Source organism: Coloeus monedula (assembly GCF_965178545.1).
Source record: "Coloeus monedula genome assembly, chromosome: 7".
In the NCBI taxonomy this organism is placed as follows: domain Eukaryota; kingdom Metazoa; phylum Chordata; class Aves; order Passeriformes; family Corvidae; genus Coloeus; species Coloeus monedula.
In genome coordinates, this window is record NC_138787.1 from 23,319,021 (window position 1) to 23,346,601 (window position 27,581).

A 27,581-nucleotide genomic window follows, 5' to 3' on the forward strand; every position below is an offset into this window, starting at 1 on the left:
GCCGAGCGGGGCCGGGGCCGCGCTGCTCGCCAGGGCCCAGGCGGAGCCACCACCAGCGGCCCGCGGGAGCGGCCATGGCAGACAGCACCCGGGACGAGCTGTTCCTGTACATGATCTCCTGCTTCAGACCGCGGCTGAAACAGTGCATCCAGGTGCAGCCCGTGCTGGACCGGCTCCCCTCGCTGAGCGCGGAGGACAGGGAGAGGGTGCGTGCGGCCGCCCTGCAGCGGGGGCAGGCGGCGGGGGCGGAGGAGCTGCTGCGGGCCGTGGAGCGGGGGCCCCGCGGCTGCGGCTGGATCCGCGAGTTCCTGCAGGCGCTGGAGCACGGCGGCTGCAGCCTGGCCGCCTGCTACGCCAACCCCAGCCTGAGCCAGCTGCCCTCGCCGGCAGAGGAGGCCGAGCACGACCTCTGCGTGCACCTGGTGCAGCTGCTCCACGGCACGCTGGTGGACAGGATGCGGACCGTGCAGGTGGCCGAGAAGTGCCTGGAAATGGGCATCTTCCAGGACGAGGACATGGATCGGGTGAGTATGGGCGTAGGTAGTGCCACAGACACTGGCCAGCCCCAGTGGCTGTGGAGCAGGTAGGAAGCCACACCTACAAAGGGCGTAGTAAATGCAGAAATGAAAGGAGAGTTCCCAGACTTGGGGAAGGAGATAATGGGTAAGCCGGGTACGCCGATGAAGACCCTTGACAGTGGGGCAGCAGGTGGGATGCCAGCTAAGAGCCTGGCAAAGAAAAGTGCCAGTATCAGAGGGTTGGACCAAGACAGTGGCTAAGTGGAAAAAATATGTCAGACTTTACTGTTACTTACTATTTTGACACAGACCTTAGGCTCAGAAGATCATTGCCTTCTGGCCCTTGAACCATGCCAGGAAGTAGTGATGGTCTGTAAAGTCCTAAAGAATACTTCAGTTAAAATAAAGCAGGATTTTCTGTCTTCTTTTTTGCTATAGGTTCAGTAAGGACTATCACACTAGACAGTGAGGTGAGAGAAATACCAGTTGGATAGGAACAAAGAAGTGTTGACTCTTGATGAAAGTATTTCCCAGTGTTTATTCCACTTGGCTAAGGATGACTTGCCTGCAATGTGAAACTTACTTGAAACTCAAAAAAAATGGATGTCCTGAAACAGTGCTAGAACAAATTAAAACATAGCAATAGGGGGAAAACTGGTAAACTAAGGGTGGAACTACATCACATGTGCGCTCTGAGCCTTTGCATCCACTTTTGAGGGAGTTTTATTCTCCATCTCAGTTAAATGACTGTAACACACGTAATTTTGTCTTGTGACTGTCAGGTAGCAGCAATGATCAGCCACACCCTAATGAGTGGGGAGGCAAGCATGGTGACACAACAGGCAGATGCAGAGGCCTTTCCAGAAGTTACTGGCTCTGTTTCCTGGGAATGGGTCCTCATGTTCCCCCTAAGTCACCTTTTTGCTGCTGGTATTTCCATCAAAGCATTCACTACCCTTCACAGTCCTGCCAGTTTAAACTCCAATGGAGTTAAGGCTTTCCTAATGTCTCCCACTTTCCATGCACTTCCTTTTAGTCACAAATCTCAGTTAGGTGTTCCCACTGCTCTATGCCTGCCCCTTTCCTTGCATGTCAGGGTTAGTGATTCTCGAGCCTTGAAAGAAAGTGCCCTTGAAGACTGAACACCTGTCTTAGGCTGCTTTGCTCTTGGGATTGTTGTTTGTTCCTCATGTGATCACATGTCAAGTTCTGCTTGTGACAGCCTTGGGACACTGTCCCATAGCTTCTTTGAGGGCAATGCCCCTTACTAGAGGCTTAGCTATGGTGTTTTTAAGTGGGAGTTGAGATGATGAAGCCAGAGTTTAAGAAGGGAAATGTTCCAGTTTATGTGTGAGGTCATGTTACAGAATAAGTCTGAGCTTTGGTAAACTGTGTGATATAATTTCTCCTTAATCATGGTTGCCTATTCCCTAAACCAGTCTGAACACCAATTATTATTCCATAATATTAATAATTATCATGTAGTGGTTACTATTGTAACCCTTGTCTAGTACTACCAGTCTCTCCAATTAAATTTCAGATTTCATAGGTTTTATATATCTTACCCAAAACAATATGGGATGAACATGAGGTTGGACAAAGCTGCGGTAAGTCTCTTCTGATGAGTAGCAAGCCAATTTTATATTTTTATTTTTCAGTATGTCTTTATGATGACAGGGAAATGCTTTTGCACGTATACTATTCGTACTAACTTCCTCAAACCATTTCTGAAGTCTGTGTGAGGGTTGTTTCTGGTTTTTTATTTTTACCAGATCCAGACAGTTGCTGACAATCGTGGGAACAGAGATGGCGCGAGGGAGCTACTGAGCAGAATAGTGCAGAAGAAAGATTGGTTCTCTTCTTTTTTGATTGCTCTCCGTGAAACTCAACATGAAGACCTTGCAGATGATTTAAGCGGAAATACAGGAGGTAATCATCTTATTTCACTGGTACTGATGTGTGGATTGTTAATATCTCTTTTTATTTTTTTTTTTTGTACTGTTATTTGAGAAACAATGCAGGACTCCCACCATATTGTTTTACAGTGATACCGGGACTAATGCTTTTGGTTGTCCAGGGATTTCAAAATCAAGTTATGTAACAGCTTAATCGATAGATTTTTAAATACTAAAAGTCCTTATTAAACAATATGAGAACTACAACAGTATGCATTTAGTTACAATTTAACTGAATCCTTACCTTTTAAAACCCATTGGTTTTCAGTGTGCTTTTTATAATCATTCATAAAAAATATTCTGAAGATTAATTTGAACAAAAAAATCCAGACTTTACCTGGATTTCTTCTTCAATACAAGTGTTTCCTTTAAAGATTGGTTTACAAATATTGTTGGCATTTTAAAGTACTTTGCATACTTTAAGACATTCATAAGTCTCAAAACATTATAAAATTTACTAAAAATAATGAACTATTAAAGCAGCTACTCCTTTTCATTCCTGTATAATACTTATAGTACTGTAAAGTTATTCCAGTGCTCTCCTGTATTCTTAAATATAAAAAAGGAAGCAGCCCTCAAGTAATTTATCCCTTGTTTTTACTCCCCATATGTTTTATAAAATTTTTGAGACTAAATTATTTTGACAGATTTCCCATTTAGCAGCTTCAGCCTGCTCACTTGCTGAGCTCACCAGAACTTTCTCTGTACTTTCAGTTGCTGCATGTGGGTCAATGCATTAAGATTGAGGTAAGAGGGACGTGAAGGTGTGTCTTCCAGCTTTGGACAGGAATCATCTGGTGTTCTGCCAGACACAGACAAGCAGTTGTGATATTTGAGGGTGCAGTTCAAAGATGGCTGAGTGTTGTAGTCTGCAGGACAAGACCAACCAAGTCAGAGCCTCAGAAGACCATTCATTGTGTGGGAACTCATGCCTTCTGATGAATGAATCAACATGATTACACAGAAGCATGTTATTGTTTAAAATACACTCCACTCACACATCTCACAACTCTGACATAATACCCTACTTATACACTTTGCTTACTTGTACATTCTACCTACTTATACATAACTTATACAGTTCAGTTACTTGTACATTTTATAACTTATAACTTCCACATATCACTACTTGTACATCTTACACCTTTTACAACTTCTACATAACACAGTACTTTTACATACTACTCTACTTATGCATTTTACAACTTATCCATAACACAGTACATATACATTTTGCAACTGCTGTGCATGAGACCACACATTGCTTGATTGGTCTCTCTATTTTGTCCATGAGCTCTGCACACACTTTTCTGATAATATGATTGGTTTTAATCTAGTGCAGTACAGTCCTTTTTATCTACTCCTTGCTATCTTGGTATTTAGTTTTTCAGCTTCTTCTTTCCCAATTCTTTTCCAATTTAGCACAGCTTACCTTTCAGTCCTTGATGAATTCCTGAGGGCTCTAGCAGGTGGAGCTCCTGATCCAGGCAAGCAGCATCGAGATGATGACAGCAACAAAACCCATCCAGTGATCAGCAGCCAAGATAGCCCAGGAAATCCAAACAACAAGACAGCAAAGAGCAGGGAGCAGATATAAACCTATCCCACTTCTCTCCTGGAACCTTCAGGCTGGAGCTTAAAAACCCTCCTGGGGCTGATGTGCTGCAGCTGAAGGTGGAAAGGCTAGGTGAAGCCGGTGAGGGTAATTCCAGCCTGATCCCACTCTGAGGGCTCTGGTAAAAATGGTTTTGCTGGGGCACATTATCAAGGTTCAAATACTTTACAACAATTCTGAGTGAAACTCAGATGCTGGAAATAGCTCAGTAGCTACTGTGATCCTAATTTTCATTCTGTGTTGCAGCTTTGTGAGATTTAAATTCTTGTTTTCACTACTTTGCTATCAGTAAGGTAAACAAAGTAATAAATATTTCACAAATATGCAGATTATTAATATTCTTTTCACATTTTTATTTTCAGTTCTTTTCAAATTTTGTATTTCTGAATTTTCAGTATAGTGCAGACCATACAGGGTAAAACTGAAGTTTAATTCAGTTGTTTGATGAACTACTGAATGAATGCATTTATCCCACAGTTTCTCTGTAATCTTGGGCAATGCAGGCCCCAAACCAACCTGTTCAGACTGCTACATGAAGCGTAAATGGTGTTGCTTTTAGCAGAGGATAAGTAATTTTCCATGTACATGGTGCTGTATATGTGTAGATACCTAAAGTGTGGGGTTGCAGGAGCATCCCCTGACATAAGGGCATAGAGAGGAAACACTGAGAACAGGTTCATTGCGACCTGGGGAAGAACATTGGTGCTACATTTTATCACTGCAACTTGACCCCCTGTGATTTGTTAAAGTAAAATACATTGTTATTAGGAAACACCTACACACAAAAATTGAGAGCTTCATAAAATGAATCTATTAATCTCTCTAAATTTAGTTTCTAATTGTAAATTAGTGAATTCTTAATAAATAGTTATACAAAGGTCAAAATTGCAAACTATAACATTTGAGTCAAGACCAAGACCATATGTTATATTGTTATGTATGTGATGAATAGAGGTTAGTTCTGTGTTTTCTGTGCTCCACACTAAAAGAAATGAAATCTTTTATTGAATTGCCTTAGAATTTTTCTATATTTTCTAGGAGCAGAAAATAAACAAAATGGGATGGAGAAGAGTACAAACGAAGAAGCAGAAGTTACAAGCCAACCAGGATACCTCAGAGCAGATAATTTGAAACAGGAAGAAAATGTGGATGATAGTTTCAGCAGTGAGAACAGTGTATTGGAAACATCCATAGAAAAGAATTCTGTGGTGTCAGGTTTGTCCACTAACTGCTATTTTGATCTGGTACCTGTGTGAATAAATGAGTTGTTTTCGAATATATTTAATATTGTTGATAAAAATATTCATATTGTTAGATTAATATTTTATTTCAGACCCATCCATGGTAGGCTTATACTATCCAATGACAACATTAGGTTAACATTGACAACTCTGTACAGTGTTGACAAAGTTTAAGACAAGAGGAATGTTTTTGTACCACTAAAACTGCAACTGTATTAACTTCTTTCTAGAAGGCTGGAAATTCTATATTGGAAAGCATTTTCTGTTTTGAAAAGTCCTTTAGTGCTGTCCAACAAGTAACTTTTCTGTTTATTTTAAGGTATTTACAGAGTATCAAACAACCTTTCTCACGTCACATACATACTCAGAAGTACATTTTTAGTAAAAATGTTTAGGAGTTGTTGTGGCCTGTTGTTCATATAGATCCACTCTTAAAAACATGCCTTGGGAGTTGAGTAAGAGCAACAGCAATGACCAGCAACACCACCTAAACACAGCTGTGAACCAGTGATACAAACATACACTGCATGATTCAGGAGCCATATGTGTTCCAGGTTCAGATGGAACTCGAAAAAAAGTTACAGCTAAGGTAAATCCTGCCTGGAATTATACTGGTGGGTTCTCTTTATATTGAATATGAATAATTACTTTTTTTAAATGGCTTTGAAAAATTGCAGCCTTTCAATGTGCAACAGTAGTAGCCTATTTCTCATTTAGCATGGTATTAATAGGATATCACAATGCTTTGTAGCAAATAGTGAATTACTAACTACAGCAAAAATATCAGCTTGGTTTTCTTGGGTTGGAACGTAATTTGGCAGTATAAAGAAGAGGTGCCAAATATTTAATGATAATTTAAAATGGATCAGACTGAGTTATCCTCATTGTTAGTTGGAATCCTTTCTGGGCAAAGCTAAGGCTCTTATTGGGCCTCACTAAGGGTAGGTTTTCAGTGCTGTCAGCCTGATCTTCTGCTTGCGTCTTGTCAGGTTGAGGGTTGCGGATAATTAGATCTCCTAGTTATTAACTAGAGTGCCACAAGCTAATTGTTGCTAAAAAAACTGCGGTCTCAGCACAGAACTGAAATTCATAGATGATGGGTATGAGCAGTTTGGGCAGTTGAGCAGATCTGTGCAGTGAAATGGCTGAGGGGGTGCAGAGTAGATGGATTCCATCAGTTTGGTTCAGATTGACTTCAGTCTCATGCTGTGTGCCTGCAACTAGCTGGAACAAATCTCATTCAGTTTCAGCTGACAGTTCATTTATTCTGATCTAAATCAGCTCTGTGATGTGAATCAAAGTAGTGTAAGTGGGGAGAATTGACAGATTTACTGTAAAAATGCACTTCTGAGATGAACCAAAGCAGCAGTGTAGATGCAGGATAACAAGGGCTGCCAGGAGGCAATGCTGCTTGGAGATCTCTGCAGAGGAACTGGCTCACATTCAGCTATCCTGACGTGCAATAAGCTTTGATATTGGTGCACTTGTACACTCAGATTTAACTGCACTCAGGTCTTTTTCCATTCCCTATTTCCATCCTTTCTCATGATTTCATAAGACTTTATTTTTAGACCAGGCAGATTAAAATACAAATGGAACCCAGATTCGACTTCCACATGAGCTGGGAGCCCACCTAGTTTGTAATTTGATACTGTCAAGTGTTGTCAGTTTTGCAGTACACTCCCACCATTCCTTTGTCTTGAGAAGGACATATTTCAAGAAGAAAGAAGCTTTTTCAAGTCTCTTGAAATTACTGCAGTTTGCATTGTATCTGAAGCCTCCTCTATCCCTTTTATTTAAGTAGATGAAACTGAGACAATCAGAAGGTATGAGAGCAGTAAGGTCTTGAAAACAAAGTAGAAATAGATCATTTAGCCTAAGAGATAACTAGAGAAAAACTGAACATGCAAAAAATGCAGGTAAGAAACTTCATACACACAAAATAACACAAAAGCAAGTAAGTTTGCAAGGTCAACACATGGATTAAGTTGCTGCAGTTACCTGTATAAACAACAATTTAAATAATAACAGCTCTCTTTTTCAAGGCTTGCCTTTCATTGCATTCCATTGTTTTTATACTTATTTAGTAGTCAGTGCAAAGTGACTGAAGATCTTCCTGTGAAATATTCTGCATTACAATGTGCAAACAGGGAAGATTAGCAAAAGTGGTAAAAATAGCTGTTAGAATATTAACTCTTTTATCTTCATTATGTTGGAAATGCTTACTGGTTTGGGTTTTTAAAAATTTACTTTGTGTTAAAATAATTGAAGAAAGTTGCCACAGCTGAAAAAGGAGAACATTTTTCTATTCACCTTAATTTGGAAGATGAGTATTTTGCATTTCACTTCACTACTGATGTTTTCTGTTGAGAGATTGTTGTATAATGCATGCTGAACATTGTAATTTAGATAATTGTGTACAAAACTCTTCATGGATTCATATTCTCATGTCTTTCAGAAGGTCATTTTAGATCGGAGTCCATATGGAATAGATAAACAGAATTTTAATTTTGTCCTCTCTTTCCTATCATCTGTGGATTCCTAGAAAGTGAAAACAGGAGATAGCAGTGTCATCTTCATAGCTGGGAGTTCCCACTAATGCTACTTAATAGTTTGTCACAGGTCTTTGAACATGGCTTGGAACTGGTGAGGTTTTCTTCTTTTTTGTGCTTTTCTGTTGATTGCATTCATTTCTAGGAGAATAGGCTTAATTTAGGTGCTTAAAGGCTTTAATGTCCTTGTCTATCATAACAATTTCTACAGATGATGGTGATTAGTAGTGGGATCAGATTCTGATGTCTGTATGGAATAAATGATGACAACTGTAAGACAGCAAGACAGATGTTTGCATCAGTTTCCATAGTTACGTTAGAAAAACTAATACCTGACTCCTAGTGGTAGCTAAGATAGCTACATAACTTCACTGAATGCAGACTAGGTTTAATTTCCACCTCACCAAGACTTTATACTGTGTATTTCAGGCTTTCCTTTCGAAAGACACTGTAACTTCCATTCAGTGCTAAATTCTCATTCACAGAAACTACTTTGCTTTATGAATAATTTGTTGGGGACAGTAAGTTAGGAAAAATGCGGATATGGACCATAATAGCATATTCACTGGAAAGAACTTGATAGAAACACAAGTTCACTAGCTAGTTAAACAGAACATTGGTCAACACTATTACTCTGACTGATTCCATAAGCACACGGTGGGCTCCGTTGCAGAGCGCTGTCGGTAAGCTGATAGCTCAGGATGATGCTGTTTGCAGCAGATTTTCCCGGAAGAACTGGGCATCCCTTTAGATACCAAAAGGACTGAGTTTTGGAAAATCGAGCTTTATGAGTTGTACTGGCGACCCGAGAAGATAAGCGCGTGTACGGCATGGATGGCCCAGCAGAGGGCGAGCGGAACACGAGGATCTCCGCAGCGGAGCCGCCGAGCGGCTGCGGCCGCGCCCGGCCTCTCGCGGGGTCGGGATCGCCGCTTTTGCTCCGCATTGTTCAGTAACTCATCACTGCTTGTATTTATTTACTTGGTTTGCTCTTCTGATGTTACACGAAGGAACTTTAAAAAAAAAAAATTCGCAGTTCGGGCTTTGTTTTTTACTACAGATGTAGCTCTCGTGGCTTACAGGGAGTAAAAGAGAATGTTCGGTTGGCCAGCAGCTTTTTTTTGGCTTTTCACCTTTCTGAAAAGATACAGTAAAATAAGACTAAAGGGGATTAGGCAGGTGATCATGTCTGGAACCCCTGCTTTCAAGTAATGAATCATGACCCACAGTGCCTCTGCTATGCTTTGGATATTAATCTTCCACTCCGTCTTTTCTTCCATAAGAAAATGAACTATGTTGTTCATATTTTTATCTTTACCAAAAATAGAGAAAATTAGATCTCAGCCATCCCTGCCTGACATTCATCTAACCTACTTTGACAACTTAGGGGGAGATCAAACAATATGCATTTGCTATTAATATTTGTGCAGCAAATACATTATGGTACATTTCTATGTGTTTTTCATTTAGAGTCAGATGTCTCCATAGGAGATGGAAGTGTCAGTAACTTGAATGAAAACCTGGGACAGAGCTGCACAACCAGTGATTCAGGTACATTTCCCTTCTGTTATTATTTAGTAACTGCAAAGTAAGCTCTAGGGGAAGTACTCTGTGTGTGGGCTAGAACAAAACTCAATGGAGGGTTTTCTTTCACTGTAAACTCTAGTTCACTGTATTTAGATGCCAGACTTACTCTTATTTTGTTGGAAAAAAGATGCCATTTTTAAGGGTCTGGACCCAAGTCCTAGCCCCAAAACAGTCAATTTACTGAGATCATCTGAACAGGTCTCTAGACATCATCATCGTACAAACTGGTCAGTGAGGCAGAATGATAAAATCACATAGGCTGAAGGGACTAGATGTCATCCAGTGCAGTCACCTGGACAGATCCTCATAGTGCTGCCACACAGACGTGTTTCTTTTGCTCTCAGAGAGAAGTTAGATTGTGCCTGGCCCTCACATAGGGTGAGAGGGAATAGGAATGTTTTAGAAGCAACAAAAGGTTAGCAGAAGTATCTCCTGGGTACCTGCAGAGCAATAGTGAAGGTCCCCTTTGGACCCCAAGTACTTTAATAGCCTTATTTGTAAAAGCAACCTAAGCAATGGCAGTTGCTATCTGAAAACCTTTGTGAATCTCACATTAAAACACATGTGCATGTTCTAAATACAGTTTTAAACTAGATACTGGACTGTGTTTACGTAATACTTAGCAAACAGGTATTATCTTGCTATGTATATAGTCTGAGCCAAACTAAACACTGCTCTTGTACAAGACACCCCAATATATTTTTGTCTTTTTTTTTTTTTCCAAACCTCAGGCAAAACAAGTTGGGAGCTGTCCACCATGGTAATCAGCCTATACAGAGTTCAAGAAGTAGTTTTTGGAATCTAGCCTTTATAAAAGTTGTGCTGGGACTGTGTCTTGGACAAGGGCTAGAAAAAATCCAAGCGCCTTTCAAGACAGCTGGGCCTAATAAACCTAGTATTACATCAGTAAAGTCACTGTAAATATTATATATCATATGCCTGCAAAGTGTTTACAATAGATACTTTTAAAATAGTTTCAAGCTTTTAAAATATCAAAATGCATGTATTTTGTAGGTACACAGAAAATTCAGGATAGCTCAGAATAAATTGCTACACTACAGCAATCTAGCTAAGCTAAGCAATTTACACTTCAGCTAAGATTCCAGTCTGTGTGTTGCTAACTCCAAAGAATATGCTTTGCACCTCTGCATCAACTGAGGACACTCATAAGTCACATTGTATTTTTTGATTCACTCTGTCACATGAAATGTCTGGGCATGGGAGCTTCTCTGTTCTGTGGACAGGCAGGCACACTGTATCAGTTTGGTCAGGCTGAGCCAGGCTCCTGATATTTGGCAGCACATACGTATGTATGGCCTGATCCTTTAAGATTCCTGAAGTATCTCTCATTAAGTAAATTGGGCATTTGCTGCATCCAGTAATCCAGAAAAAAAAAAATCACTGCAGTTTTGTGAAGAATGGAGAACAGATTTTTTTCCAGTGTTTACTTGCTGTATGTTCTGTTTACATGTGGGTTTAAAAAACTAGTTTAAAAGTTTTTGAAAACATTCATGCTTTTTCATCATGTCTAGTAAACTCATTGAAAGCAATAATGAGAAAAACATGCTAAGAAGATGCAGATGCACTATTTATGGATTTTATAATTTGAAATTTTGCAGTAAGGCTGTTGTATTAACAAAGATGTTTGGATGGTGTCATTAGACACTAATATGATTTGGATTTTAATGCAAAGAATCGTATGGATTCAGCTGCATTTTTATGTGCCAAGCTCATTTCACATTTTAAAAAATTGTGTAGTTAGGACAATAGAATAATTATCATGTTTCTTTTAGCCCAGAGCAGCAATTCATGTGGGCCTTGTATGAAGGCAGACAACTTCCCCAATGTTATAGTGTGCATGACAAAAAATCTTTAATTATTTAATTCTTTAATCTGTGAAAAGATTCCTGTATTAGCCTTTATCTAAACAAGGGCTGAAGAAGCTAGGAGAGAGCTAAGTTAAATATATTTCAGGCCTGGACTGTTAATTGAGGATGTTAAGGATCTGAAATCTAACCAAACAGATGGGTGATAAAGTGCTAGTTTCAATATGATTGAGCTATTGAATTTAGCCAACCAGAAAGCAAACAACATTCTTCCTCAAAAGAGAGAAGTAGAAGTCAGATAAGTAACAGCAAGTACTCTCTGGTGCAAATGTCCCTGTGTCCAGGTAGCACTGCACTCACTAAAAGGCAAAACAAGCAAAAAACACTTAAGAATGGCATTCAGATGTTTCCATCAGCAGTGTTTTATCAAGCTTCATTACTTTTTGTTAGTTTAATTTTATTTAATGGAATCAGGAATACTAGAAAAATATACTTTGTGTGTAATGTATCAGAGATAATAAAATCCTCATGATTCTTCATTGAATGATATCATCAGGAAACAAAACCAGGGTTTTTCTCCCCTCGTTTTTAGTCTAGTAGAACGAATTTGTGCCTTTCCTTCACTGAGGACAGTTAAGACTTGAAGAGTGATCTAAACTTATTTGTAGGAAAAAGAAACCCCATGAAAACTCAATTGAAATAAATCCTTCTGATATTAAGATATATGTAAGTTCTGACTCCCTAAATACATGTAAACTCAAGGGACTTGATATGCTTTTCTTACTGCTCAAAATAATTCAACAGCTTTTTTTTTTTTCACTTTTACATTTATAACATTGTTTGTTTTTTCTGTGAGCTGTAGATCTAAACTCTGCCATTGCATTTTCAATAAGAGATGGAAGGCTTTGGCCTTAGGTGGCAAATGTCTGTGGCTTTTTAATGAACACTCAATTGCATTATGTGTGAGTCAGGCTAAGAAGCAACGTAATCTACCATGAATAGGTGTGATACATTCTGCAGTTAGCTCCATCTTGTATGGGCAATTGAATTTTCTTATCTGTCTGGTCTTTATACTTTATAACTCCCTTGACCGTTTTTAAGTGTTCCATATCTTTTTTTTCTTTCTGTGGCTCCATTTTTCATTCTCTTGGAAGTATTTAAAAAGGCAGCTCCCTTGTAACCAAATAAATTTCAGTATTGATGAAGGAGAACATCACAGAAGCTTGGCTAGATTATAAATACTGCAGCTGCAAACAGAACCTTTGTTGATCCCAATGCCACTGAACTGCATCATTTGAATTCATACCTAATAGTAGGCATTTCAACATAGATGGGTGAAGCCATACTGTGGCTTATTCCACCTGCCCTGAGTGGTGACTGGGTGGAAGTAGTTCTGATCCAGAGTTGCACAGGTCCACAGACCAACACTGTCTATGCTAGTATGCTGTTTCTATTTATTCACATTTATTCACAAGATGCTTCTAGTAGTAAATTAATATTTCTCCCTTTGACATTTTTTTGCTCGTCTGATATATGTTCTATGCCTCCTATTTGATATTTATATTTCTTTGTACCCTTAGATGAAGATGAAGGGGAGAGGAGAGCCTCACCTGAGCCAGATCTGACCCTGAGAGATTACCAGATGGAAGTTGCAAAGCCAGCACTGAATGGGGAGAATATTATAATATGTCTCCCTACGGGCAGTGGTAAAACCAGAGTGGCTGTTTACATTACCAAAGATCACTTGGATAAGAAGAGAAGAGCATCAGAGCCTGGAAAAGTCATAGTACTTGTTAATAAGGTAAGTTGGTCCATTTTTTTAAGAATAATATTTTTCAGACATCATGCATTGTTAATACAGGCATTGTAAAATGAATGTAAACACAATTCCCTGCTTCTCCAGGTGTACTGTGTTTAAAGACATACAGATCTAGACAGTCATCTCTATTGCACCATCAGCATGGTGCAAGCACAAATTATTTTAGTGTACCCCAGTGCAAGTGAAAATTTAGATGTGCTAATAACCACATTATTGGAAAAAGTACAATTTCATATTGTAATGAATTTTTAAAAATACAAATATTTTTCACATTCTGTGTTTCAGTTTGTTAATGAAGGCCACCTAATGAGTCTCACAGTAGTTAAGGAATGTTTTGTCAGATTTTCTGATAATTGCTGTAATTTTTGCAGTTAAATTTAGCACATATAAATTAATCTTATATTTTAATATGAAAATACAGAAATGCATTTAAGAATTTTATTGAAATTGTAAACAATATCCATATCCTCTTACAAGAATAAATGTGAAAGCATGTTATAAGCTCAGTTAAAGAGCCGAAGAATGCATGGTTTTTTCATTCTTTCAAAGGCCAGTTAAGCCAAAGTTCTTGGGACAAAAAGGTTTCACAGGAGAAGTTGGAGGGGAGAAATTGGTTTGGGGATGTTTGCTGCTTGATTTTCTTTTGTTCACCTAACAACATTTGTGGCAGAGGCATGTATTTTTAATCCTGTGTTTAATATGTTTTAAATTCTTTGGAAACTTTTGTTCAGGTGCCATTGGTAGAACAGCATTTACAAACAGAGTTCAGTCCATTCCTGAAGCGTTGGTATCAGGTTATTGGTTTAAGTGGTGATTCTCAGCTGAAAATCTCATTTCCTGAAGTTGTCAGAAGAAATGATGTCATCATCAGTACAGCACAGATCCTTGAAAATTCACTGTTAAATGCATCCAAGGAAGATGAAGAAGGTGTCCACTTATCAGGCAAGTTTTTAATTATGACGTTTTTCCAGTGAGAACAAAAGTATGTCTCTATTCTGGAAAATTACAGAGTAAAAATGTGCCACATTCTGTAGGGTTTTTTTCAATTTACTCGTTTTATAAATGCAAGCTGTAGTCAAAATCAGATCTTAATTAATAGGCATGCAAGCCAAAATTAGACTCTATAGTTTATTTGTACTAAATATTTGTTATGCTTTCTATTTTATCTAGCTTAAGCACAACTTTGTGCAAATGCAGTCGTACCCGTTCCACTTTCCAAGTTTGGTAGAGCATTGAGTTATATCACGTAGAAGCCTTATACAGGATGAGAAAAAACTATCAAAATTCAAATACACATGGTAGTTTGAAAAATACAATGGAACACAAGATAGAAGCCAATCTGTTGTAAAAGTTAAATTCTTTAAAATTTTGTAGTTTTGCTAATGTACAGTGATATGATTGCTTAAAACTGTGTCTCTCTGAGCCCAGCAGATATAATGGTTTCCTACAAAAGATGAAGGAAGTTGAAGGAAACAAAAGATAAATAAGGCAAGATTGTTTTCCCAGAATGCTAAAGTGGCAGGTATCTCTGGGACATCAGAAAGGAAATGGTATTATCTGCCAGCGATGTACAAATAGAACAGCCCATGATGTCAGCTCCAGGGCCTGGGCTGCAGCAACCTTCCTCTGGGAGATGTTAACTCCTCCCTCTGTTTGCCTGCAATCATCTCCTTTTTAGATGTGGCCGGGTATAGGGGAGAGCTGTGATATCCAAAATAATTGCCCTGAGATAAAAGAAGTTCTGGTCTGGGTGTTACAGAGACAGCAGAGAAACCTGAGGAGTTGGTCTGTGTCTGTCAGTGCTCAGTGCTGACTGGAATACTGCTTGATCCAAACTAAGTCCTGCAGAGCAGCTTGGGTACCACAGAATTGCATCCCCTCCTTCAGAATGCCTTGTTATTAACCTAGGCAGAGTACCAGCAATTTCCTTACACTTACTTCCTTTCCACTGCATCAAAGTTAATAAACTTTCCTACATCTGAGTCATTTTGGAATGCTGTATGGAGGCATCTGAACATTTCTACTGGAACTGCTGGCCTGTTTAGAATTGGGCTGAGTCCCAACCAGATTGTGTAATGAAGTGGGTTGAATGGGTTTCACACTTTGTGAAGTTCGTTCATAAGGAGCTCCATTTTTTCCAGAACTCAGGTGGCCCTGCACCTCATTCTTTTTCTGTGCTGTTACACCTGTGCTACTTAGTTCAGCTGGGCCAAAGCCAAGCAAGCATGAACACAGCCAGCTCCATTTCTATGGCTGTGACTTGGTTAACTCGCAGCCTATATGAATCATCCTAATTAGTTACAAGTTCTTTCCAGATTTCTGTGCATACTTTTTTCATCAGTTTCCACAGAGGTCTGTGTTACACGTAATATGGACTTCCAGCCTCAGGGAAATGGAGGGGACTCTCTTAATTGCATTTTTCCAAATGTTTACCCTCTTTACCAAGGGCTGAAGTCACTGTATGGACTTTCTAGAAGCTGTCTATCACTTCCTTAGTAGAAGAAACACGTCTTCTGGTAGGTTAGTTTCTTCACAAGTAGTTATAGGAATATGCATGATGGAGATGATGGTCAAAATCAAAGGGAGTAAGTTCATGTTGGCAGAATAACTGAGAAACTGCCAGCACTGCTTCTGAAATCTTGCAATATCTAGAAATCTTAGAAATAAATCAGAATTTAGATTTGAAACTCCATCACTCCTGTCCAAACTGGCTTCCTGAACTGCTGTGAAGGCAATCAGCTTTCCCCAGCGACATGGAGCACTGGCTTGTTTTCCTAGCAGAAGTTTTTGGTGTAGCCTTTAAATATAACTTCCCTTGTTTAGTCTCCATCTTTCTTTAGATTCTTCAATACCAGCTGAGACTGATTTAGCTCTCTGTTAATTTCCAGCTTCTGCTGCCAGTTATTTAAAAGTGACTTGTAGTGGTGCAACAGTTTGAGCACATCAATATGTTTACACATCAATGTGTAAACAAGACCATGGAAATTGTCCACATAAAAAAAACCCACATATAAAAGTTTAACCCTGATCATTTCAGTGATCTTCTTTACAGTCGTCCACAAACTTCCTTCAAATTGTTGGAAACAGTGTCAAATTAGGGAGTTACTGGCCAGCTACAGAAGGAGTGGGAGCTCTATGAACCAGTTTTGTTGTTAGAGAAACAGAAAAATGTTCATGAATCTTCCAGCTCAGAACCTTGAAACATATGTCACCAGCTGCATATGCAGATAGATTAAAGATATCTTTTCTATATTTTTTGAGAAATTTGAAACAAAAAAAAAAATTATTTTTCCTTATTGTATATTGCTTGTATGTAAATACACTGTGACCAAAAAGCATGTAATACCTGTCTGAATCTTCATCAGTTTCCTCCACTACAAAAGAGAGAGGAGTGGCAGTGCTCCCACTAATCTGTTTGTTCTTTCCAATAACACATCCATAAAGTAATATAAATCTTTTATTTGGACACTAGTAGGGAGGAAATCTCTGTGTTGCTACAAAATGGAAGCATATTTTGACCACAACAAGCCTTTCAAGAATGTTTGACAGGCTTCTAACATGTTATTTATCTTCTAAAAGGCAAACAATGTGTAGTTTGTCAGACACAGTTATGGATATAAAAGATAGTATTGAGTTCAACTATGATATATTCTTACCACTGGTAAGATATGCAAATATTTCTCTGAAATACTTTATATCATCAGATTGCTTTTGCAAAAATAGAAAGTCTTGTTTTCCATTACATGAAATGTAAAACTACTTGGCACATCAGGACTGTAGCAAAGGTTCCAAAGTCCATTAAATATATTCAGCTTCCCTCCATGCCTTCCTCCAGCACTTCAATTTCCTAGTACATTAGTTCTCAAACAAACTGATGGGTTCTTTTCAACACCATCCTTACCCGTTACAAGATTTAGTCACACAAGTTATGCATTTGAAATAAAATTCTTCACTTTAGGAGTCTTTTTTTTTTTTTTTTCCAGATTTTTCCCTCATCATTATCGATGAGTGCCATCACACTCAAAAGGAAGGTGTCTACAACAATATAATGCGACGTTACTTAAAAGAGAAGATGAAGAACAAAAAGCTGGCAAAAGAAAACAAAGCACAGATCCCACAGCCTCAAATTCTGGGACTGACAGCCTCACCTGGTGTAGGAGGTGCAACATCCTACTCAAAAGCTGAAGAACATATTCTGAAAGTAAATAGCCCTAACACTTGCAAACCATCAAAGGGATATTGTCTTGTTCAAGGAAAACTTTTAGTCAGTGTTAGGCTCCAAAGAGACAATCTGATTTTTTTTTTTTTTTGTGTACATGGGAGTTTAGCTCATAGCCATTAAATTGACCCTCTAAAAATAATGGTAATCCATGTACAAATAAAGGTTACTTTACAGGAAAGTAGGGTTACTGAAAAGGGACGTTAAAAGATTGCCTCACTTGAAAAAAACTCTCAAGATCAGAGGCAAAAAATCCACAATGTGGTATGGTTTTATGGTTATTAAAAGTCTTATTGTTCCATTGATGGCTTGTAATTTACTAATTAGTATTCCTAGAGACACGACATATTTTATATTTCTATTTCTAGAGTGACTAAGCTGAGCATTTTTGTGAGTCCAAGAAAATGAGAAACAATGTTGAATACTTAAACAAAGCAGAAACCACTTGTGAGATTCAGGTAGCATATAAATGTGTTTTGTTTTTTCAGTCAGAGTTACTCATTGAGGTTGCATGAACATCTGATTAGAGGTAATCTGTTAAATTCTATACTTAAAGAAACTATATTTTACTTGAAATTAAATGGTTTTGCATTAGTAATAGAAAAGTAGAATTTAGCCCAGTACTGCAGTGAAAACTCGTGACTAGTAAATTACACAAGAACAGAATGTGATGCTGAATAAGTGGGCCTGCAAGAAGGTTTTATGCTGTTTTGAAGTAGACAGAATTGCAAGGAATTTTGACACAAAAACTTGCTGGCAGTGGAAAAAGCAGAAAATTCCTTTTCATCAGCTCTGAAATCCTAATGATAGGATGCTGGGGTTTGTATCTGAAGAAATGTAATCTGAATGTGCAAGCTCAAATAGACAGCTACCACTGAAGACATTAAAAAGATCACCTGGCAGACATCCTTTACTGTTTCCTCTGCTCAGAATAATGTTATGTTTTCCCTTATTACTTAATGACATGCACGTATTTTCTCCTTCAAAGAGGTCAAAAGCAGAAAAGTCCAGTTCAGTTGTGTACTTAGCACAGAAATTCTATGTCTTCCTGTTCCAGGAAAGATTATCTCAAATTTTTTTCCACTTTCATAATAGCTCTTACTTTTATAATTATTGCTAATGTTTATTTTCTTTTTCTCTTTCACCATCACTTTATTTATTTTGTTCTCCAAAATCTACTCTTCCAAAGTACTGATGCTGTATTTTCCTTTTCAAAATACTTGATTTGCATCCTGATCTGCCATTTTTTTTCCTGTATGCAAGGATCTCTTCCGGCTAAAAAGCAACTTGTGCAGCTTATCTCAAATGCTGTTCAAGACTTGGCCTTTCTTATGCTGATACTGCTTTTATCCAGATTTTGTGGGAAGAAAATCAAGTTATATAAACCTCAGTATCTAAATAAGAAGTTCTGTTGCATTAATTCAGTTTTCATGTGGAATAACTCATTCAATATTAAAAGAAGTAACATTTTGTTTTCTCCCAGATCTGTGCCAATCTTGATGCATGTAGAATTATGACTGTTGAAGAGCATGTCTCCCAGCTGAAGAATCAGGTAAAGGAACCGTCTAAGAAGACTGTGATTGCAGATGACAAAAAAAAGGTATGTTTTTTCAAACAGATCAGTATTAAAGTTATATTGCCCTTTAAAAGTGTGTTGTACGGTATCAAGAACTTTTGCCTAATGCTCTTTTTCTGTAGACTTTTGATGATCCAGAGTGCTAATTTGAATATTGTTGTTTTCTCTGTTTCAAAAAGTATCACTAAAGTAAAATAGAATTAAATTTTTACTTATGTCAGTTATATTTTGAGGTGTTTGGTCAAAAGACCTTCTAAAGCTGAAATATTTGTATTGAAGTGATGATATCATATACTGCTAAAAAAAATGTTACTTCACAGTATAATTTTTGTAATATTCTGAACTGTATATTTCCATAAGACTAAACATACTTAACAGCCTTACTTGGTTTTTAATTTAAGGTTTAATTTTTAAAAAATGGCTCAGTATGGTACTAGCCAATGTTTTTGTTGCCAGAAGATGCTTACTTACTTTGCCTAATCAATTTATTTCTAGGATCCATTTAAAGAGAGAATTACTGAGATAATGACAGAAATACAAAATTATTGCCAGTTGCATCCAAAATCTGAGTTTGGAACTCAGACATATGAACAGTGGGTGATCAGAGAAGAGAGAAGAGGTAAATGCATAGCAAATATACCCCAGCTTTGGATTTCTTTGGGTCGTTCTATACACAGACATGTTTTTCTATTTTTGTTCACTTCTAGCTGCAAAAGAAGAAAAACGCAGGGAACGTGTCTGTGCAGAACACTTGAAGAAATACAATGATGCTCTCCAGATAAATGACACCATCCGAATGGTGGATGCCTACAATCACCTAAATAACTTTTATAAAGAGGAGAAAAGTAAGAAGACAGTAAGGAGTGATGATGATGATGATGATGATGAACCAGCAGTATCAAAACAGGATGAAACAGATGAATTTCTAATAGGTTTATTTCATGGTGAGTTTGAAATACATTGTAATATTTAATACTTGAAATCCATAATTATGCACTAACATGGTTTGCATGGGCCCATTAGTTATTATATCCTAGAGATTGCTGTGTTTATTATCACAGTACCTTAATATCCCAGTTCATATAGTTCTGAATGCATTAAACAGTATCATAGTGGGATTATGTCATAACATGTAATAGAGGTTCTTCAGCTCCAGTCTAAAGGCAGTTTTTTTTGCTGCCAATAAGTACAAGCTGTTCTTTGCTTTTATCCAGTGAAGTCTCCCTGAGGACACTCTTAACAGATACATAATATCTGTATTATATATATATTTCATATATATTTCAGTAGACACTCTTGGGGGGCAAAAGGTTGAGCAAATGGAATACAAAAGTAATGAAATTATGAGTTCTTACCCAGCCCTTTCTGCCAAAGTTTGTTTGTCTATATACTAAGAAAGGAGAGTGCTTTACCTAGTTTCAGGTAAAGAATATTTAGTTAGTGAATTAAACAAAAGATCAAACTGCCAAAAACCAAATTTAGTTGCCTTTTTTTCAGATCATTCACATTGGAACTAGGATTCGTTCAGTCCTTGACACACAAAGGTTTTTTGCTTGTTTTTTTCCCTTTACTGCCTTTGCAATGAGAAAGAGGTAGACAAGTTTGCTCCCATCACCCATGGCTCTCGGGTGGTGCAAACAAAAATAGATTATACTGTAGAGTGTGGCCCAGCTTCATGTATCCAATGAACTACAAATTTAGACTGTCATCATTGAGAATTCAGGAAATGGTAAAAAAAATTAAAAATACATGTTAGATAATGTCAGCATGTTTTTTTAATGACTCTTCATACCTGTCTATTCCCCCTTATTTAGAATTTCAGTGTTGAGCTGTTGCTGAGAACCAAAATTTTAAACTAACTAAAAATTAAACTTAGTTTCATTAGTATTGTTGATGATCGCTTTTATTTCTGCAGGTAAATGAAGTTCAAAGAACCTGTCAGTGAAAAATAAATTCCATTTTGTTAGGATTTTACCACTGAAAGTGCTAGGAATAATAGAAGAAAATCTAAAATTTTTCAGCTTTTAGAGCAGAATTCATCTTTGGGTGATAAAACCCCCTTGAGCGATTGGTGTAGGTTTAACTAAGGGGGAAAATTGTGGGAGTTTATGTCTACCTACTTTTTGTATGTGTTTCTGTGTTTGATTACATTCTAAAATACGAATAAGACTAGTCATAAAGCCACTGTCTGGGTGGTGTAGTAGTTTGTGGTGCATTGAGTATGATTGCCTTGGATTAGGCACGCTGGAGTAGTCTGCACAGGGTCAGGGCATCAGAGTGTAGTAATACACAAAGTCCCTGCCTTGAAGTGTTCTTGTTGTGTTTGCACAATCATCTGATAAAGGCATAGGTTTTTAAATATTAGAAGTTTTTTAAAAAATTAAAAAACATGAGGAATCCTCCCTCATTAGGGTCAGTAGAGCCAGTTGAAGAGAGTCATTCATTTGATGTTTCACTGAGTACATTGAAATGTCTTGGAACTGCAGTATCAATAACAATGTGCCCATGCTGGTGTCTACAGTACTGCATGTTTCCAGTGAGGATTCCTACTTTAAGTCATGTCCCAAGGACAATTTATATCTAAATTTATAAAAACATTATTTGCTCTGAGGTTGTGCATATTAATCTGTTTCTACTTGTAAGATGTTTTTCCATGATTTTAAAATAGTTTTGTAAATATTACAAGCTGTGATTTAGCTCTTTATTACAGTGCATTTAACTCTGTACCACCTCTTGTGTGTATAGGCAGTTTTTTTCCTTTGGCTTATTCTCACCATGAAATATAGGCAAAGTGTATGATAATGGTAATTAATTTTGATTGATTACTGTGTTTTTAATGAAATATAAACCCACTTCAAAAATAATTGGTATGCCACAGCTCTTCAAACTGAATGTGAATTAGCTATGCTGAGAGAATTATATAGAAAGTTGTGCTTTGTTTTGTTGGTTTTGGGGTTTATTTTGTCTCAAACTGTTACTTTACATGGTTACATTTTCTTAATTTACATCTGTTCTTTTTAAAGCAAAAAAGAATCAGCTGAAAGAGTTGACTAGACAGCCAGAAAATGAAAATGAGAAGCTAATAAAGTTGAGAAATACTCTAATGGAGGAGTTCACAAAGACTGAGGAACCTCGAGGAATTATTTTCACAAAGACTCGTCTAAGTGCCTGTGCTCTATTCCAGTGGATTAAGGACAACCCAAAATTTGAAGAAGTGGGAATTAAGGCCCATTATCTTATCGGCTCTGGTCATAACAGTGAGATGAAGCCCATGACTCAGGTACAGAACCATGCATGTCAACATTACCTCTTGTCCATGATTTTGGAAAACAACTTGTTACAGTACTGGGCCAATGGACTGAAGTTCAGAGCCCAGAGTTCTGGTTTCATACCTGCCAGCAACTTACCTTCATAAGCTGCAGGATATGTGAATAATAATGTTGGAATAATTTTATTTCCACAAGTAACAAGCTTTTTTTTGTTTTGGATTCTATGGCAATAGGAGTAGCCAGCATCCATTGCCTAGAGTAGTGTGTAGTCAAAAGGGACACAAGTTGTAGCAAGGCATGGGAAGCAAAAATGGAAAGAACAAAAATGCAGTCGTTAATTGAGTTTATACTTATTAGGACAACAGTAATTCACGTTATATTTTAGCTGCTGGATTGAAAAATAAAACTACAAAGTTGATTATGCCTGTCTTTTTGTAATATCATTGCTTTAATCAAATTACACCAATTTACATGCATGCTTCACACTGACGCATAACCATTGAAAGAAAACTTGCCAAAATTCATACTGAAAATATCACAATTGATCACTCAATTGTGTCCGTCTTGCACCATTATGTTGATTTCATACCCCACATCTCTCTGGTGATTTATACATGCAATTAAAACATTTTCAAAACAAAGTACTTCGCGTTCTCTTCTGTTCTGCTCTTTACTCCCCGTAAAAGCATTTAAGCAAAAATGATGTGTTTTGCTGCTGGGCAGAGTCCTTTTCCTTCTGCTGCACTCAGTTTCAAAAAAAGAGTTCTCTCAAAAAATTCTCTCCAAAAGTTGCTTGAGTTCTGTGTTCTATCAAACTTGGAATTTCATTTGTGTGCCACATTGCACAAACAATAGCTTCTGCATTTTGAAGCTGAATATAGCAAATAGCAAGTTTCGTTTCCTTTGCTCAAGCTGGTGACAAACACCCAGTTGATTCAGAAGTCTGTGATTTTAGATGCTTTCTTTTTTAAGTGTATCATTGTTCTTTTTGGTGCTTCCCAGATCACCAGAGTTATGGTCTCCATTTATTATGGGGAATTTTAAGTGCTTTAGAACTAGAGTTGGAAGTCTATATTTTAATCGGAAATTACTGAAGTGATAGAAATCCAGACTTATGAATAAGTACTTAAAGCATTTGAAAACAATGGAACAACATATTATCAAATCCTCTAGTACCTGTGACATAGGCTATGAAGTTCCAAGTTCAGTTACCCTAAAAGGATTGGCTTCTGCACTCTCCTCCCTCAAAATATGGTGCTGAACACCTATTATATTCAATAGGAACTTCTTGTTTGCATGATGCTTAAATGCAGTTGTTAAAGCCACTTGATGTTTGGCACTCAGCTCAGAAATGATGGGACTGAAATTCCTGAAACTACTTAATTAGAAGAAACTGGTAACAGAAACTAATACTGAAAGTTAATATAATGATTTTAATTTACAGAATGAGCAAAGGGAAGTTATTGATAAATTTCGACGTGGAAATGTAAATTTACTAATTGCTACTACTGTGGCTGAGGAAGGCCTGGACATCAAAGAGTGTAACATTGTTATTCGCTATGGCCTCGTCACCAATGAAATTGCTATGCTGCAGGTATGAGTTTTCTGCATATGTAGCTTATTTTAATAGTGCTTTTCTTTATGGAATGGGCAAATGGTGAATCATATACCTGACATTTGGAATTAATTTTGAAATACTTGAATGCTGAAAGAGAAAATGCTCTTACAACAAGGCTCACTTCCAATTGCCATCCTCAGTCCATATGCAATATAAAATTTGCCTCTCTCTGTAATGGTGTGTCATCCATTCAAAGTTCTACACAAACAGTAAACTCTCTTAATAGAAGAGATACAAGAATATGGTCATCAGACTAGTTGATAAAAGAGGTGTTTGTACCACCAGTGTATGGACACCACGCCATCATCAGCTAAAGAGAGATTATTATGTATCAGAATACCAGTTGGATACATGCTCTCATTTAGCTTGTGAACAGAAATATTTATGTATTTAAATATTTATTTTTATACTTATTATATTTAAATATTTTAATATTTAATAAGCATGTTTATATTTTGGTGACAGAATATAGTTTCAGCATTGCAAAACATGCTAATCACAAACCTCCTGAGCAGCTTTCACAGTTATCATAGATGATACTGCAGCAATAGTATGTGTTATTCACTGATTCTTTATCTGAGATAAATGGAAAAAAAAATGCTCTTTGGGGATAGTGCATAGGGAATAGTGCATGTCTTCCATTACAAAACTAGGAAAAAATGTTGTGTGATGTAATAGGGAGCATTGTGCTGTTTATTGTTGTATTCCTTGCAAATTGTAGGCTCGTGGTCGAGCTCGAGCTGATGAAAGCACCTATGCTCTTGTGGCTTCAAGTGGCTCAGGGGCTGTTGAACGTGAAGATGTTAATATTTTTCGTGAGAAAATGATGTATAAGGCCATTCAGCGTGTCCAGAAGATGCCACAGGAAGAGTATTTAAATAAGGTATTCACTGCAACTCTGCACTTTCCTTTTAAAGAAAACTGATTTATATTGTATGAAATACTTTTACTTGAAATCTACATAGAGGAGAAAAACTTAAAATAATACTAGTTACTGCATATGGCTTTGAATTGTTTTGCCAATATTTGTTTTATAATCTGTTTTCTAGTCCTTTAGAAAAGTCTGGTTTTCTGTTGGTAAGGGGGAAGCACACAAGCCAGGAAAATTGACTAGAAGTCATGTTGACAGTGAACTCAGTAAAATAACTGAGAAAGAAAACTATTATTGTCATTCCAGCAGAATGTTACAGTGCTCTTACTGATCTATTTCTAGATTCAGAGTTACCAGTTGCAAAGTATAGTGGAAAAGCAAATGAAGGCAAAGAGAGATCAGCGCAAGACATACAAGAAAAATCCTTCACTAATAAAATTCTTATGCAAAACTTGCTACAAGCCAGTATGTTCTGGAGAAGACATACAAGTTATTGAAGACATGCATCATGTCAGTGTGAGAAAAGATTTCCAGTAAGTGTTTATGAACTACTTTATCTCTTTCAGGCAGAAACAGATTTTCTTTTCATCAAGGCTTTAACAGGGCCTGTAACCCTCTAGGCCCTGTGAGAAAAAAATAGATTATTCCAATATTGTTGGGTCCTAGGCTCTATGGAGCTTACAGTTAAGGAGCTTGAGCAAAATGTTTGTTCTTATTCCTGATTTCAAGGTGAATTGAGTTTAAAACTTTGAAGAAAGGATGCAGCTTCTGCGGTAATATTAGCTAGGTCACTTACAATGCAGTATGGTATGTATTCTACTCTGCACAGGCTAATAGTAACCATCAGAATCAGTACTCCCTAAAGTAAATGATGCAAAAATGTGCACATATTCTGCAGGTCTAGATAGTCAGAACCAAATGATTCTGTTAAGGGGTAAGGTCGAACTATAAGGAATAAAAATAAAACCTTTAATTTTCAGGTATTATTTCTTTGACAGCTCCATGGCATCTGAAAAAGCCAAGCTAGATCTGTCTCCTATTAAAACAAGAACCTGCTTCTCCTACTTTAAGATGTGTGAGGGAGGATGCAGCTTCTGAAATGCAATGAAGAGGGACATGGAGTACACGTGTATTTCATCATTACTTAGGAGCATGAAGTATGATCTTGCATTTCCTCAAACTCCTCAGTGTGTCAACAGTCAGAGAGTTTATGACATTTTAGGTTTCCTGTCTGATTTCAGTAATCGTAATCACTGTGTATATGTCTGTATGTAGCATGAAATGACTAATGGATTCTGATGGGTGCTGTCTGTTTTTCAGAAGTCTTTATCATACAAGAGAAAATAGAACACTGCAAGATAAGCATGCTGATTACCAGACCAATGGGGAAATTATATGTAAACACTGTGGACAAGTGAGGAACACCTTATTTTCATATTATTCTTCTTGTCTGTATTTATTTCTGTCTAATGATCTTATTTTATCTGAAATGTAATTTCCTTCTTCTTGCAGGCTTGGGGAAATATGATGGTACACCGAGGTCTTGACCTGCCTTGCCTAAAGATTAGAAATTTTGTGGTTGTGTTTGCAGACAAGAAAACAACAAAGCAAATTTTTAAGAAATGGGGAGAACTGCCCATCAGGTTTCCTGGTTTTGATTATGCAGCTCATTGTCCTTCAAGTGATGAATATTAAGGACTTAGAATGAAAATAAAAGCCCTTTTCAACTTCTCTGTTGATCAGAAGCTCCTGTGTCCCATAGAGAGTGCTACATCATAAGCACTGTGAAAGCTCCTGGACATAAAGAAACTGTCTTGAAGACAAAAAGCAAAAAAAGAAAGGAGAAGGACAAAGTCACACAGCTTCTGTCTGCTCTCAGATTTGCAGTCCTGGACAAAGATGGCAAATGCCTTGCAGTCGTGTATTCATGGAACAAACTCTTGTCTCTTTTCACTACAGGGTGACAACACTGTCAAAAGTATGTTAGATGACCTGTTCTCAATCCCAGAACACTGAAGAGAGATCTTAAGATATGCCATGGTCATTATTTTCTTCATGCTATAACCGTTTTGAAGAAAGTGTCTCAAAAGAGGAGCCATGTAAAGAAGAGATAACCTGTTATTTCTGAATTACTGTTGCTATGTCAGTGTTTTTATGACTGAGTTCCTCCCTCTATTTATACATAGCTGTAAGCTCATACATTTTGACAGACTAAAATTAAGTTTCCATTAGAAGACATGTCAAAAAATCAAGGCCTTAACATGAAATTGATTATTTTAATGTCTAAGAAGCACATTGCCAAAATAACTCTGTTTGTTAGTTTCATGAGATTGTTAGACTGGCTACATAATGAGGTGTGTATTTTTTTCAATAAATTGCTATAACTACCCTTTATCAACTGTGATACTGTTAATTCTCTTCCACTTGAAGTATTTAACAATACCATGGTTTCACCTTAGAAATTTAAAGGATTCTGACTGTAAAAATAGCATAATGTTTCTCCATATTTATCTCATGGACAGATTTATTTTCCCCCCCACCATTTGCAAGTAAGATATTGGAGAGTGGAAGGAAGGTTTGTTTGTTGTTGCAATAGTAAATAAATTAATTATTAGAATAGCTCGTGGGAAATCATCCAGATATCATTCATCGTCTGGATCATCTCTGGATTTCTTTATTAATGAGTTGTTACAGGTACATAAATGCAATACAATACACTGTACATAGCATCTTTAAGTATCTGAATTAGTTTATTCACTACTTTTAAAGAAGTGTAAAACACTGGTAAAAATACTACATCGTTTCATAGATTGCTGCTGGGTCTTCAATCAAATAAATTTCCATGCTGAGTAGGTTTGCTGAAATCTGAGCTTTTAATACTTCCCTTTATTGAAGCAACAAAAGCATATGCAGAT

At 37.3% G+C, this 27,581-nt stretch overlaps 1 protein-coding gene across 1 annotated transcript; it reads left to right on the forward strand.

Annotated features, from left to right (window-relative positions):
- On the forward strand, window positions 1-27,060 carry IFIH1 (interferon induced with helicase C domain 1). The gene is made up of 16 exons (XM_082284582.1): window positions 1-524; window positions 2,291-2,447; window positions 5,127-5,303; window positions 9,352-9,432; window positions 12,875-13,095; window positions 13,845-14,055; window positions 17,097-17,314; window positions 18,816-18,932; window positions 19,404-19,527; window positions 19,616-19,852; window positions 21,932-22,188; window positions 23,622-23,771; window positions 24,517-24,678; window positions 25,009-25,199; window positions 25,987-26,080; window positions 26,179-27,060. Exons 1-16 carry the CDS (start codon window positions 75-77, stop codon window positions 26,359-26,361), a joined length of 3,030 nt encoding a protein of 1,009 aa, XP_082140708.1. The 5' UTR covers window positions 1-74; the 3' UTR covers window positions 26,362-27,060.
- The last annotated feature ends 521 nt before the right edge of the window (window positions 27,061-27,581 follow it).